At 42.9% G+C, this 13,173-nt stretch overlaps 2 protein-coding genes and 1 long non-coding RNA gene across 5 annotated transcripts; 2 read left to right on the plus strand and 1 right to left on the minus strand.

Annotated features, from left to right (window-relative positions):
• LOC8074897 (tetrapyrrole-binding protein, chloroplastic) lies at positions 449 to 1,718 on the plus strand. Its single transcript, XM_002441800.2, has one exon. The coding sequence runs from the start codon at positions 721 to 723 to the stop codon at positions 1,540 to 1,542; it is 822 nt and encodes a 273-aa protein (XP_002441845.1). The 5' UTR covers positions 449 to 720; the 3' UTR covers positions 1,543 to 1,718.
• Positions 1,657 to 8,516, minus strand: LOC8074898. 2 transcript variants are annotated; one of them, XM_021446489.1, is made up of 12 exons: positions 8,175 to 8,515; positions 7,307 to 7,383; positions 7,128 to 7,203; positions 6,957 to 7,029; positions 6,822 to 6,873; positions 6,681 to 6,742; positions 6,443 to 6,506; positions 5,745 to 5,802; positions 5,571 to 5,657; positions 3,819 to 3,912; positions 2,241 to 2,366; positions 1,657 to 2,132 (listed from the first exon to the last, which is right to left on the minus strand). In XM_021446489.1, exons 1-11 carry the CDS (start codon positions 8,267 to 8,269, stop codon positions 2,274 to 2,276), a joined length of 831 nt encoding a protein of 276 aa, XP_021302164.1. In that variant the 5' UTR covers positions 8,270 to 8,515; the 3' UTR covers positions 1,657 to 2,132; positions 2,241 to 2,273. The 2 variants fall into 2 exon arrangements, with proteins under 2 accessions (XP_021302164.1, XP_002442816.1); XM_002442771.2 differs by lacking the exon at positions 1,657 to 2,132 and having other exon boundaries at positions 2,240 to 2,366; positions 8,175 to 8,516.
• LOC110437689 lies at positions 9,637 to 12,851 on the plus strand. Of its 2 annotated transcripts, XR_002455621.1 has the most exons (3): positions 9,637 to 9,924; positions 10,016 to 12,373; positions 12,500 to 12,851. It is a non-coding gene; the product is annotated as an uncharacterized LOC110437689 (long non-coding RNA). The 2 variants fall into 2 exon arrangements; XR_002455620.1 differs by having other exon boundaries at positions 9,637 to 12,373.

Below are 13,173 nucleotides of genomic sequence, written 5' to 3' on the forward strand. Positions count from 1 at the left end.
AACCGTGGCTAAATAGAATTGAATATGAAATTTAGGTTAGGCCATGCGAAAAGATTTTAGATTTCGCTACTGTAACACTTTCGTTTGTTTGTGGCAAATATTTTCTAATTATAGACTAACTAGGATTAAAAAATTTATCTCACGATTTATAGTTAAACTGTGCAATTAGTTTTTATTTTCATCTATATTTAATGTTTCATGCATGTGCCGAAAAATTCGATGTGACAGAAAATCTTGAAAACTTTTTGGTTTTTGGGATGAACTAAATAAGGCCTTAAGCAAAGGAATCAATTCCATGTTTTCTTCTCCAGGAGAGAGAAAAAAAAAGGAAGCGCAACATACCATAACTGTCCTATGGACCCAGAGTACCCACCTCACCCTCACTTGGGTATTGGGTTGTTTGTCATAGCCAGTATCCTCATCTCACCCAGAACCCACCAATCACAGCCCACCTTTGTATTCTCTCCCAGATGAACCCCCTACAAAACCACCACCAAAATCTCTCACAACCCTTGCGGCCTTGACACAAGACACGCACAAAGGTGGGCCGTCACAAGAACACACACACACACACACACAAGGCAACAGTCTCCATTCTCCACACCACACGACCACCAGCTCAACTCAGCTCTCACTAAACCCCATCCACTCCTTTATCATCGTCTCCCTCCCTCCCTCCCTCTCCATTCTCAGCTCAGCTGGGTCGTCCTCCCGCCATCCATGGCAAATGCTTCTCTGCAATCCTTTCTTCTCCCGCAGCACCATTCTTTCGCCAGCAACGGCGGCAGCCATGACGGCTCCCCGTCTGCCCTGTTCAAGCTCTCCACCAACACCGGCAGCAGCATTTCCTTCAGGCTCCACCCCAACACCTCCCGCTCGGTGACCACAACCTCGACCACCAACTCGTCAGCTCCAACTCCAGTGGCCCCGGCAGCTGCATCAGCAGCAGAAGAAGACTCATCACCAGCCCCCTCCCTTGACCTCCTCAGCCGCCAGCTCGCGGCAGGGGACTACCGCCAGGCCGACGAGACCACCCGGGCGCTCATCATCGACCTTGCTGGCGAGTCCGCGAGGCGCCGAGGGTACGTCTTCTTCTCAGAGGTCCAGTTCATCTCCGCCGAGGACCTTCGCGCCATTGACGAGCTCTGGAAAGAGCACAGCAATGGCAAGTTCGGGTACAGCGTGCAGCGGCGGCTCTGGGAGAAATCGCAGCGCGACTTCACCCGCTTCTTCATCAGGGTCGGCTGGATGAAGAAGCTGGACACTGAGGTAGAGCAGTACAACTACAGGGCCTTCCCTGACGAGTTCATGTGGGAGATAAAGGATGACACACCTGAGGGTCACCTGCCGCTCACCAATGCGCTCAGGGGCACACAGCTCCTGGGGAACATCCTCACCCACCCGGCCTTCCAGGAGGAGAACCAGCAAGACGAAGCTGCAGCTGCAGCAGAGAGTGCCACCACTGGTCAAAGCAAAGATGATAACAAAGGGAGGGAGAGACCAAAGTTCATGAAAGATTTCAAGCCTGATTATTCCTTTTGACCGAGGCTGACCATAAAAGGGCATGGGAGTTTGTGATGCAGAGATGCTGGCATGGTGTAATTGATTTAAAAGATCATGTATCCGTAGTTCTGTTTGGGTTACTGTCTTAAAACATGCATCAAAGATTGTGCAATATATATTACGAATATATAATTGGTTCAGGTGTTTGGTCTGCACATGATGCTTTTGACAAGGAGAATAGGCTGCTCACGACAGCCACAAATATTAATTATGAGGAAAGCATGGATGCAATGCATCTCTAATCTCTATCACACTCTGATGGTATCTATATAGACCAACGCACTGCTGAATCAGCTGCATGCATTTTCATTCAGCACGCAACATCCTACAAAATACCATGCAAAGATTTGCAGGTACTCCATTTCCTTCTGCTTCCATGATGCTTCTCAAAAACAGGAGCAGATCTTTGCAGGTACTCCATTTCATTTTGCATCCATGATCCTTCCCAAAAATAGGAGCAGAGTAGGATGTTCTTTTTGAGGCAACCCGCAACCAGTACATAAAAAGGTTGTTCATCATGGGAGTGATGGAGAACCATCGGATTTCAGCTTATCACCTCCACTTGTTTCCTGTCAAGTGAACACGACTGACGTGAGCAAACCTACCTTGTCTATATCTTGGCATTTGGCAATTAAATGAGCCTAAAGCATGATAGAAAGTTTTTCAGAGAAAGCTACCCCTCTTATGAGTGTCACATTCCTTTTCCCTTCTCAAGCGCATGGACAGAGCCTCCGGGTATGCTGATGCGAACCATCACATGTGAGCCGCTCATCCATCTGCATGTATAAGCATGCTCCTGGATTCTGAAATAGAAGCCAGACGAAAATCAGTTCCACATTTTAACTGACTATTTTATGTTTATTAGTAAAATATCAATATGGAAAGCACCGACATATAACTGAAAAAAAAATCTAGTCAATAGGCACTATCAGCATCCCTCATGTAGCATTGAGAGCTTAACTTCGGCAATTTATAATGTTGCTAAATCAGGCATTTAACTGGGGACCAATGCATCAATACCATAAGCAACAAATACACTGAAATTTTTCATTATTTAAATTAAAATAGAGGAGGCATAAAGTTAAAATCTTGAATCTAATTCTGCACAACAGGAATATCCAGTCTTTGATTGCGGAAAAAACCAATACATGACAACAAAACATAAGAATCTTTTCAGAAGGTATCTAACAAAAGATGAAGAAATAGGAGAACACAGTTTAGGTGCTTTAACTGGAGTTGCTGCTATATTTTTTTCCCCCAAAAGTAGCCTGATAAATTTCTCCTCAATCCACCAAACCCTCTCATTTATCACCAGCCACTGTCATGTGCATGAAGTTCTAGATCTTGCATCCAAATACCCAATTACCCATTTGATATGACACCAATTAGATGGTTGTGGTGCTGTCTCATCTTTGTCAGTGCCAAAGCAGAGACATGATAATATCTGAGGCAATAAGTTTGATCATTTAAAGTATGTTAAAATCAAAGCTGAAGTTGAGCAGATATATCCAATGAGGCAGAGAACCATCAGTTTGATGGGATCATGGGTATGACCAGACAAAGGACATGTTTGTTTCAGATTAAAATCCGATTCTTAGTTGGCCAGCCGCAGCGTGTTTTGGTGGACGGTGGGCAAAATCACAGTGGGGTGAATGGAACAAAGTTCATTTTCTGCTGTGGGCGACTCAGCACTCAGCGACTGTCTCTTTAACTAAGAATATGTTTGTTGCAAGTTAGGAAGGTAGGATCATATCTAAAAGATTACATCAATAGTTGACTTAAGGGCCAAGTTATCTCTCTATATATATTCACCCGCAAAAAAAAACCTCTATATATATAAAATGAAGGGGGTATATCATGGCTCAAGTTCATTAAGGAGAAGCGAAGGGCTAGCCCCTTCAGCTCTCAGCTCTCCATATCTCCTGTGCTGCCTGTGTGTAGGTTTCCCATGCCCACTGCACTCTCTCCTCATCCCTCCTAAACTCCTAGCCATAAGCCCATAACACTTTGTTAATGGTTGACTATTTTCAGAAATAGGAGTAAGCACAGCACAGTAAATGTCAGTTTGAAGTAGGTCATCAACCACATAACCAGAAGAGTACACAAGATATCCTATCCAATATGACCTGAGTATGAAAACGTCCATTTTCTAGATATAAAACCTATAACAGTCTGCATATGGTGAAACAGCTAAATATGAAAACGAGATAGACAATAGTCCAAGATTGTTTTTAAAGTAAAAATATCATTCATACCAAGCTGGTTGGAGCTTCATCAACAACTTCAGCAGGTTGATCTGGTCCAAGGCTGGGAAAGCAGCCACTCTTGCATCTCATATATTTCTGCAAACTGGTTTGAATAATTCAGTTCAAGTGAGTGTAATCCTGCACCGATGGATGAACAGAAATACACACACAGAGAAACACAAGCATTGCTCAGTTTGTATTATCCAATTTCAAGAATGTTTCCTTGGGAATAGGGATGATGATCTAACATAAACGAATTTATTGACTATCAAGTGAGAATGTGATGATGAATCTATTTTCATATCAAGAACAAAATCTAGATCTAACAAGCCCCCAAGCTAACATGAACACTAATAAACTTGAACAAATACTTCCTATCATGAAAGACCTTCTAACAAAATGCTCAAAGGGTACATAGGATCCAGACGAGGTCCACAACAAATTTTTCCAACAATTTATAGCAACAATATTACTGACAGTGCTCATGATGTCAGGCAGGCTTAATAGAAGTCACATCTGCTTTACATTCGAGCAAGATGTACGCGTACCCTTTGATTTTCAGCGTGGATTTATAAATCATATGAATTATCTCATGCTGGCAACTACGGAATAATTTACACAGATTGTACAGAAAACAGGCTAACCATGCCAACACAACGGTGATTTCTTAGCATTCATCACTTTGTGAACTACAGGCAGAAGAAGCCCATCTCTTCCCAGCAAATTTTTGAGGGGGGTAAAATTTTCCTCACCTATTCTTCAAACTAAAAATAGTTGATGACTTGATGATATCAAACTTGGCTGGCAGTGCTTATCTATACATTTCCAATACGGTTGGTTATGGCATCACATACAAATTGGAGGACAACTGAAATGGAAATTAGTTGCTGTTTCTCTAGGATAGCAAACTACACAGGTACCCAAAATGACTATGCACTCAGACATTCTGTCAGGGAACCGAAAATTATGCACCCATGTAATGGAGCACCCAAAAAAATACTCCCTGGTGTTGTGCCTATAGGAAACAAAACTGATCTGCCAACTGCCAAGATCTGAATTCGAATTGGTTCCTAATGTGCTTGTGCCGAGGTCAAACTCACATGGCATCACCTCTGTGACAGTATCTTGTGTAATCCTCCAGTCTTCTCCTATCCTTTCAGGTATAAAGCTTACATGGACTCTAGTCAAAATTCATATTCAATAGTAAATATACACTCAGTCTAACTATTGTTAGGGCAGATCTACACTCAGCACACCCTCACCTCCCCATTATGCATCAGATTCCCAATTCAGTCCATATAGGATGTTTCTTCTCCAGAGACCTAGACATCTGTCTTACTCTCACCCAACAGCATAAACGAAACCAAGGACAACTAAGATATGCACCTTCAGCGGAACTTCCATGAACGAGGACATAAAATTTAGGATATCAATGCAGATTGTGATGGTGCTGACAGATTGATATCAGTTGAAAATTGAAAAAAAAAACATGTAAATAGCAAAAGACATTTATCAACTTTGTAGGTAACAGTTTGGAATATTTCAGACTAGGCTATTCAATATTTCAATTATAAGTTAGGTTCTGCAAAGTAATCTCTCAGTGAACATTTACTTCAAGCCCTGATGCAATGAAAATGGAAATTGCTACATGACTAGTCGGCTAAACAGAATTGCTATAGCATGGCATGGCATTTGTAATTTGAGGATAATCGACTGAACAGTAACCATGGATGTAATTTGAAGATACACAATTGGACTTACATCTCACATTTGTTCAACACAGAGAGCCTGCTTGGAACACATGACTGTCCTCTTACTTTGCACACCAAGCTGCAGGATTCCCCGGGCCTAATTTCCATTTGAGATTTCATAAAGCAGTTCTTAGGTGCACATTCACTTTAGAGAAATAAGGTGCTTCAAGTGGAAAGGACTTACCTTCCTACTACAACGTTAATGCCCAACAACTTTGATACAACACTAGATTCAGTTGATCCTGCAGAATGTTTACATTCCATGATCATTCATTTCCGACCATATAATTCAAAAAACAATGCATCATGGGCACTAGGAAGTAGGAATAGACAGAAGGTAGAGCTGATACCACAGACTTTCTGTCCAGATTTCAGTCAAAATAATAGGGCAATATATTTTGACTAGACTGTCATAATTCGCAAGCATCCATTTATAAACACAAAAAGTCAATAGATGAAATGCCATTGCATGCTGCAGTCATGATTCCAGGCCATAGCATATGTTACATATTTCTAGTAATCCTAATGCTGCTACACTGATGAAGAGGCCAGGAGATGGTTTGTCAACCAAGGTCATTGCCAAAGCAAGCTGGCCTAGATAAATAACTACTTATGACTCATAAACGTGTAGCTTCAAGCCTTCACAAGACTATCTGAAATCTGGAGGCAGGCAAACTAGAACTGGGCTTGTTTGCACTCCTAGTAGGGACTTGAAACCTAATGGGTGAAATGAGAGAGTAGTAGTTTTTACTTAAATAATTCAGTCCTAGCAGTGAATATGTGAGAACATGATAATTCCGGTCTACAAGTAATGACCTGAGAACATGTTACAACTGATAAGTTGTAATACAACCAAGAAATATAGTTCATAGTTTGTCATACCTGATGAATTTTGCTGCACTGAAAAACAGTGATGGAAATCACTGGCATAGGCATTTTCATGAACCTGTAAATTGAAAAAACAACTTAGTTAGTTTGAACTTCTTTGGACAAGCAATTGTTGTAACACCAAAAGACACGAAACTGAACAAACTCCTTGTTTTAGTTTAAACAAGAAAGATATGCCATAAAGTAGAAGAATTATCGTACTGGCACTCTAAGGGGGGAGAAAAACCAGTACCACACTTGCAGAGCTATGGCGGCATCTTCCCATGCAGAAATCGAAAACATTTGTGTATGTTCCTGGAGAAAATTAACGGTAAACTTCACTTGCCATATTCCAAATTCACCAATCAGCAATTAATAACTTCAAGCATCTTACCAGCAGTAACTGGCTTAGCTACCTTCAGCTTCAGCACATCTTCTTTCTTGATCTATCAAAAAGGCAGAGTAAAATGTTCATGAAACAATTCGTTTTTTTTTCCTTCCAGACCTGGTACTACTTATTAGGATTCACCTTAGAAGGATTCAAACAGCAAGAAACACAATACTCATATGAATTGCAGCACTGTAAATCGAGTTTGCAGCCCCTGGATTATGTTACGGAGACTTATGTCAGGCTTTGCAGGGTAACCAGTTTTGATGGAGTGCTGCATATAATATGGTAAAATGAAAACAGGAAACTCACTGGCAGGAAAAGCGGTCCCCTGTTGTTGGGCAGCAGTGAGACCATGGATTGATTGAAAGTGCAGAACATACATAACCTGCAAAGGGAAGTGTATTATCAGTGAGAGATTGTTGTCAGATAGTGCAGCATTTATAGGAAAAAATATCTAAGCATGCAAGACAAAGGCACAGGAGTATTACCATTATCATCAGAGATCAGATGCCGCCCCTGAACAGTGCTTCTGCACACAATTGGTTCAATAAAGCCAATGTCCTTCCTGCACAATATTTGAAGTTCTTTCCTTAGCTTTACTGAAATATAAACTGTAAAATTGCTCTCATATTCAGAATGACAAGAATATCCCAATTCCCAATACTAGACAGAAGCAATTCACTGATACCCATGCTCCTTATGCAATGAAAAATTTGTCCAGGTCCTAGAAACAAGGTTAAAGCACAGTTTGATTCAATGATTCCAGAACTGGTAACCTGTAGCTAGCTAACTGCTGTCCACCTTTACATTGAAACATTTGGCTTCGTCCATTCCCTTTCATCTACCTCTCTTTCTTCTTTACTTGCCTAATCCACACACCTTCCTTCCACAATTCCATCCCACATAAGCTTCCTCGTCCTTCCCTCATGTAATCCTACATTCCTTCTGCTAGCGATTTGTGACAATGAACTCAACTCAAACAGACCAACAATAAAGGACAAATCTGAACATTGTTGAAGATCATGGGGCTATTTTCGTGATAATCAAAGAAGGTAAATGTCAATAATATTTCACAATGTATCAGCTTTTTCCCAATCAGTGGCACAATGCATTGAAAAGAATTTGAATTGTCAAAATTAGCTTGGCATTCACCTTCCCCCTCACAGTACGCATCAATACTAGAATCAAACATGAGGTCCCAACCCGTGACCAAGTAAATTCTGACTGGTGCAACTACTCGCCTTTTATCTACAAGGAACTTTCAACTCCTGAGAGTTACATCGAGTGCGTGCGACGAGGACGGGCAAAGGATTCGCGGAGGGCCTGCAACGGCAGGAAGGTGAGTGCGGATCTCACCGGATACCGGAGACGGGGTTAGGGAAGCAGGCGCAGGCCGCGACGGCGACGGCGAGGCGAAGGATCCGGCCGAGGGGAGGGCGCGAATTGGCCATCGCGGGGCGCTCGTCGCGGGGCAAACTGGCCAGTGACGAAGTAGGACAGCAGCGATGGTCGCAGGACGTCGTGCCAGAGATGGTCGCGAGGATGCTGGGCCCCAGGTGGTGCTCGACTGAGCGCAGTCTCCTCCGGCCTCCGGGTTGCAGCGCGGCGCGGCGAGCGGATGCAGGAGAATAGGCCGCGGCCGCGGGCGAGAGCGAGACGACTCCAGGCGGTGGTGGGCCAAGGGGCGTGCGGGCAAGGGCAATTTAGTCCAGCTTACCTCTGTCTCAGCTTCTTGTGGCCAACTTCACGTGCGTGGGTACAGGCGTACAGCACAGGCTGCACATTAGTGAAACAACAGAGAGAAGAGAAAGAAGATACAATTTAGGCCCCGTTTAGATGGGAGAAGAAAATCTTTTTTGATGATGTCGAGAGAAGTTTTTAGAAACTAATAAAAAACAAATTATATAGCTCGTTGGAGACAGCAAGACAAATCTATTAAGCATAATTAATCTGTCATTAGCACATATAGGTTATTGTAGCACTTAAGGCTATTTATAGAATAACTAAGCTTAAAAAATTCGTCTCGCGATTTTCAACCAAACTGTATAATTAATTTATTTTTATCTACATTTAATGTTTCATGCATATCTCCAAAGATTCGATGTGATGGATGAAAATTTTTCAGGTGAGGAACTAAACAGGGCCTAGATTAAAAATTATGAAATTTTGGAGATGTGTGAAATTATATTAATATGTTTTTAATATATACTGAATAGTAATGATATATCTTTTCCAAATCGTGATATTTTGAATAATATGTATCTAATTATAACCTTAAAAATGCTATGTGGTATCCATAGGTGATCCACCTAGACATTCTCCAATGTCCTATCTCCTTCAGGCTACGATTGTCGCCTATGCAACCTTGTACCCATCGTTTCTGCCCATCCTCCTCCCATCATCCGCCTGCTGCCTCCAGTTGCACCCATAGCACACCTTTCTTCTAGCCGAGTCTGCCGCTAGCCTCCTCTAGGAGCGATTATCGCCTCTACCGCCATCTGTCGTCCCTTCCTCAAGCAACATGGCCTTGGATCTGGGGCACCCCGCTTATTCTCCGTCCACCCCCTTAGGAAAGATAGTGTCCCTCCGGCTAGCGCATAAGCATGCCTAGGCGAGCACCCTGTGGAACATTAGGACAAGCTCAGCCGCAAGTAAGCCTGGTAACGGATCGCATGAACTCACGGGCCGAAAGGGCCTCCTGACTCACGGGCCAGTATGGAGGATTTTATATGGGCTATATAAAAAAAGGATTGAGCTGGGCTGAATTCTTTTATAGAAGGGCTGGATTATATATGTGGTCCGAGTCCGTTGTGCGAATGTTGGTAGAGGGCCGGCCCGTGGACTCTTCGTCGGGCGACGCCGACGCATCTCGTACTCTCGCTGGCTCCTCGGCGGCGCTGCCGCGCCACCACGCCCTCCTCGCCGCGCCGCCCAACCCGCCCACCTGTGGACCGGAGCCGAGGGTCACGTCCGGAGGCCGGCTGCCCTTCTTCCGACACCGAGCTAGGTCGCTAGCGCGACGCCGTTGCCTGCAGGCCGCCGCCACCGAGGTCCGCCCCGTTCGTGTTCTCGTCCGGATCTGCTTAGTCCCGACAACAACCTACAAGTAACACATCCATCGTCCTCTCACTCCTTGTGCTTCCTCTCTTCAACGATGTCTTGTTGTTATTGATTGGAGAAACGCCTGCTTGAATTAGAAACAAATAGCTCCAAGATTCGTAGACAAAGAGCTTACGAGCTGCTTTTGAAGGTTCCAAGGACACCAACGTTTGGGATCTCTCCGGAGAAGAAATTAGTAGACAGGTTCCTGGGAGATGCATGGTAAGTGTGTGCCTTCTAAAAGTAATTTAATTTTGCTGCAACAGGGCAACTAAAAATAATTAAGGAGTGTTGCAAAATGTTTGGCACATGTAAAGAGAGAGATAACAAAAAAATAAAAAAACTAACTAAAAATAAACAAGTGAAAAGGAGGTATCTTACCATGATAACATCATTAGGCTGAAAATTTCTTTCACATACTTGCATCTGAAAAAGTTTATCTGCCAGCTCACACCTGTATGAATGTAGTAGTGTTATGGATGGGAATTGGATGGGGCAATAGCCAAGCCAAATGGAGCAAGAGCTTGCCTGAGGAAGTGAGGATGGATAGCAGGATATGGGTATCAAAAATACTGATTTTCAGCTCCTACTAATGATGCTGATTTGTTGCGGATTAGAGAGTGAGATATACATATACTGTATGTATTTCCAAATGTATGAGCAGTCCTAATGAGGTCGTGAGTACCCAATTGAATGGAACAGGGACAAATCTTCGTTTCCCACCTTTACATATATATATATATATAGAATTATACTTATTCAGGAAGGGATCCAATTGGGAATCCCATCTCATCTCAACTCTAATACAGCAGTAGTAGTACATTACAGAATGAGGCAGGCAGGAATTAGATCCTAGAGCAGGATTCGCTTGTTATTGTTGTTGCTTGGATTTTCTTTCTTTTTTCTCTTGTCCGAGTCGTGGTCGTGGCTGCAAATGAGAAATACTAAGTTTTTATGTAGTATAGGATAGGATAGGAGGAGTAGATACTGAGGCCGGCCGGCTGCGGTGCGGAAGAAGCAATGTTTGGTCGTCCGGAACTGTATGCAGAAAATAAACAGACCATATCAAAGATGCAGCTTGCAACGCAGTCATGACTCGTGAATAACTTAGCCAGTCCTATATCAAACAACATTCATGAATCAATGTAGGAAAATTATATATATGAAAGTGAGGCCATATTTTACTTCTCTGCCAGCTCTAATAAAAATTATTTAACCAGTTTTTTATACTAAGGCATACATGCATATCTTTAGTGATGTTGACTAAAGTTAAATTTCATAGCACTAGCAGGCATTCACTCAACAATCCAGAAGCACTCAATATGCTTGCACAGGATACTCACACAAACAACTTTTATTAGCTTTTTTCTTGTATGACGAAGGAAGCAGGAAACAGACTTAAATATGTAATTACTTGCATATTCAGATGTCTGAATACTGAGGAACATGTAGAAACGGGGAAACACCATTTCTCAAATTCTCTTTTGCTTGTAATCTTGAATTGATAGGTGCACATAGTAGGAAACTTTTCAGTGCTGGTAATATTGTGTTGGTGAACATAGTTGTCTATTGGGGCAAACATCAATGTTTTTCAGATAGCACAAGCATGATCTGTTTGTTAGGTTGATCTCAGGCCCAGCCCAACGGCTGGGGCCTTTTCCCTCTGGATCGCGCCCTGATCGGGGGCGCCCAACCGATCTATGGTTGGTGGGCCCCCGACGCGCTGCGCCACATATAAATAGGAGTAGGGGGCTACAGGCACACAACACGAAGTTCGTCGTGCGCCGCCAAACCCTACTCACAACCCTAGGTCGCCGATCAACAGTGCGCAGTGGCGTCGGGAAGCACCACCGTGCCGTCACCCTTCTACTCCTACCCCGCCGTCGTCGGTCAGTGCCGGTGGAGGCCCGAAGGACGACGGGATCTACTCCGTCACCGCGTCAACACCCTCGCCATGGACCCCACTGGATCTGCACCCGCCGCCAACGACGGTCGAAACCCTATACTCTAGATCTACCTGTTTCTATTCCCTATGTAATAGATATGTAATAGATCTAGTGTGCATATTTACGTTACTGTCTATGTTACTTATGTATCCCGAATCCCTATTCTTTCTATTGCTAGTAGATCCTGTAGATCTATCACTGTTGATTTTGCATCAAGCATACAACCCACAATATTCTTTAAATCAAATTCAGAGCATTGACTGCAACTGATGATATTGAACATATTTGCTGACCAATAACCTCAGATAAATTTGGTTTTGGTTGTGGAAGTAATTCTTCACTTTGCACTTAACTACTAGTTACATAGTAGTTGATTTATCTTGTAATTCTTACAATTGCTATTATTTATCTTGCATCATTGTCTTCATTAATTTGTTGCATCTCTAACATCCTCTGTGTGAACAAGGATCATCACAAGGACAACCAAACATTGGAAGAATGGTCCAGGAGGTAAGGCCTTCTTCCTAGATAGTAGATACTTTAGATGTGTGCAGACATTTCACCATCATGGTCCGTTCAGTTGACATTTCACAATCCGTTCGGTTCACTGACATTCTACTCTTCTTTGTGTATCAGGACCATGCCATACTCAGTGAACCGCGCCAGGATTTTTGGCTGATGTTAACATCCAGTCCTTTTTGTGAAGAAAGTACAATACAAACTGACTAAAAAGGCGAACAACCTGTTTGGGGCATCATTCTTCGTGTGCAACAAGTAGATATATAATAATCTATTTTATGATTCGCTAGTTTATACGTGAATCCCCGAATAATAGTCATCATTCTTCAATTGGAAGCTATGTTGCACTAGATGCATGTGCATCAATTGAATTGAGCATGTGAATTTTCCCTCCGACGCGCCTGAGTCGAGTACTGTATTTCGTAAGAGGAAAATCGATTGAGCATGTGAGTACCACAAAGCTTTTTTAGTCCAATGGTTAAAATCGATTTTACAGTGACACTGTTCCATCCATCCATACACCCACGGCACGACAGTACCACACATCCCCGCTCCCGTGAATCACAGGAAAGTCCCGTGAATCCATTACACACGCAAAAGTGCAAGCTGCAGCTTGCACAGAGCCCAAGGGCTGAGTTGTGCCAGTAAAGGATCATGGCTCTAGGATTTAATTAGGATCAGGAGCCCATTGATGTGTTTCATTCACATCTATAACAAACGACCATAAATAATAGAATTATAAGGCTAACTTCATTCAAGGCCCTACTTAAGGTCTCGTATCATTTTAAGAG

Source organism: Sorghum bicolor, chromosome 8, assembly GCF_000003195.3.
Source record: "Sorghum bicolor cultivar BTx623 chromosome 8, Sorghum_bicolor_NCBIv3, whole genome shotgun sequence".
In the NCBI taxonomy this organism is placed as follows: Eukaryota; Viridiplantae; Streptophyta; class Magnoliopsida; order Poales; family Poaceae; genus Sorghum; species Sorghum bicolor.

Excerpts from the sequence above, each read along its gene's own strand:
- LOC8074897 (XM_002441800.2), top strand. The coding sequence starts at position 721 with ATGGCAAATGCTTCTCTGCAATCCTTTCTTCTCCCGCAGCACCATTCT.
- LOC8074898 (XM_021446489.1), bottom strand. The coding sequence starts at position 8,269 with ATGGCCAATTCGCGCCCTCCCCTCGGCCGGATCCTTCGCCTCGCCGTC. Across the intron at positions 7,030-7,127 it reads GGGGACCGCTTTTCCTGCCA|GGGCTGCAAACTCGATTTAC; the intron begins GTGAGTTTCCTG and ends AACATAATCCAG. Across the intron at positions 6,507-6,680 it reads GCCATAGCTCTGCAAGTGTG|GTTCATGAAAATGCCTATGC; the intron begins GTACTGGTTTTT and ends TTCAATTTACAG.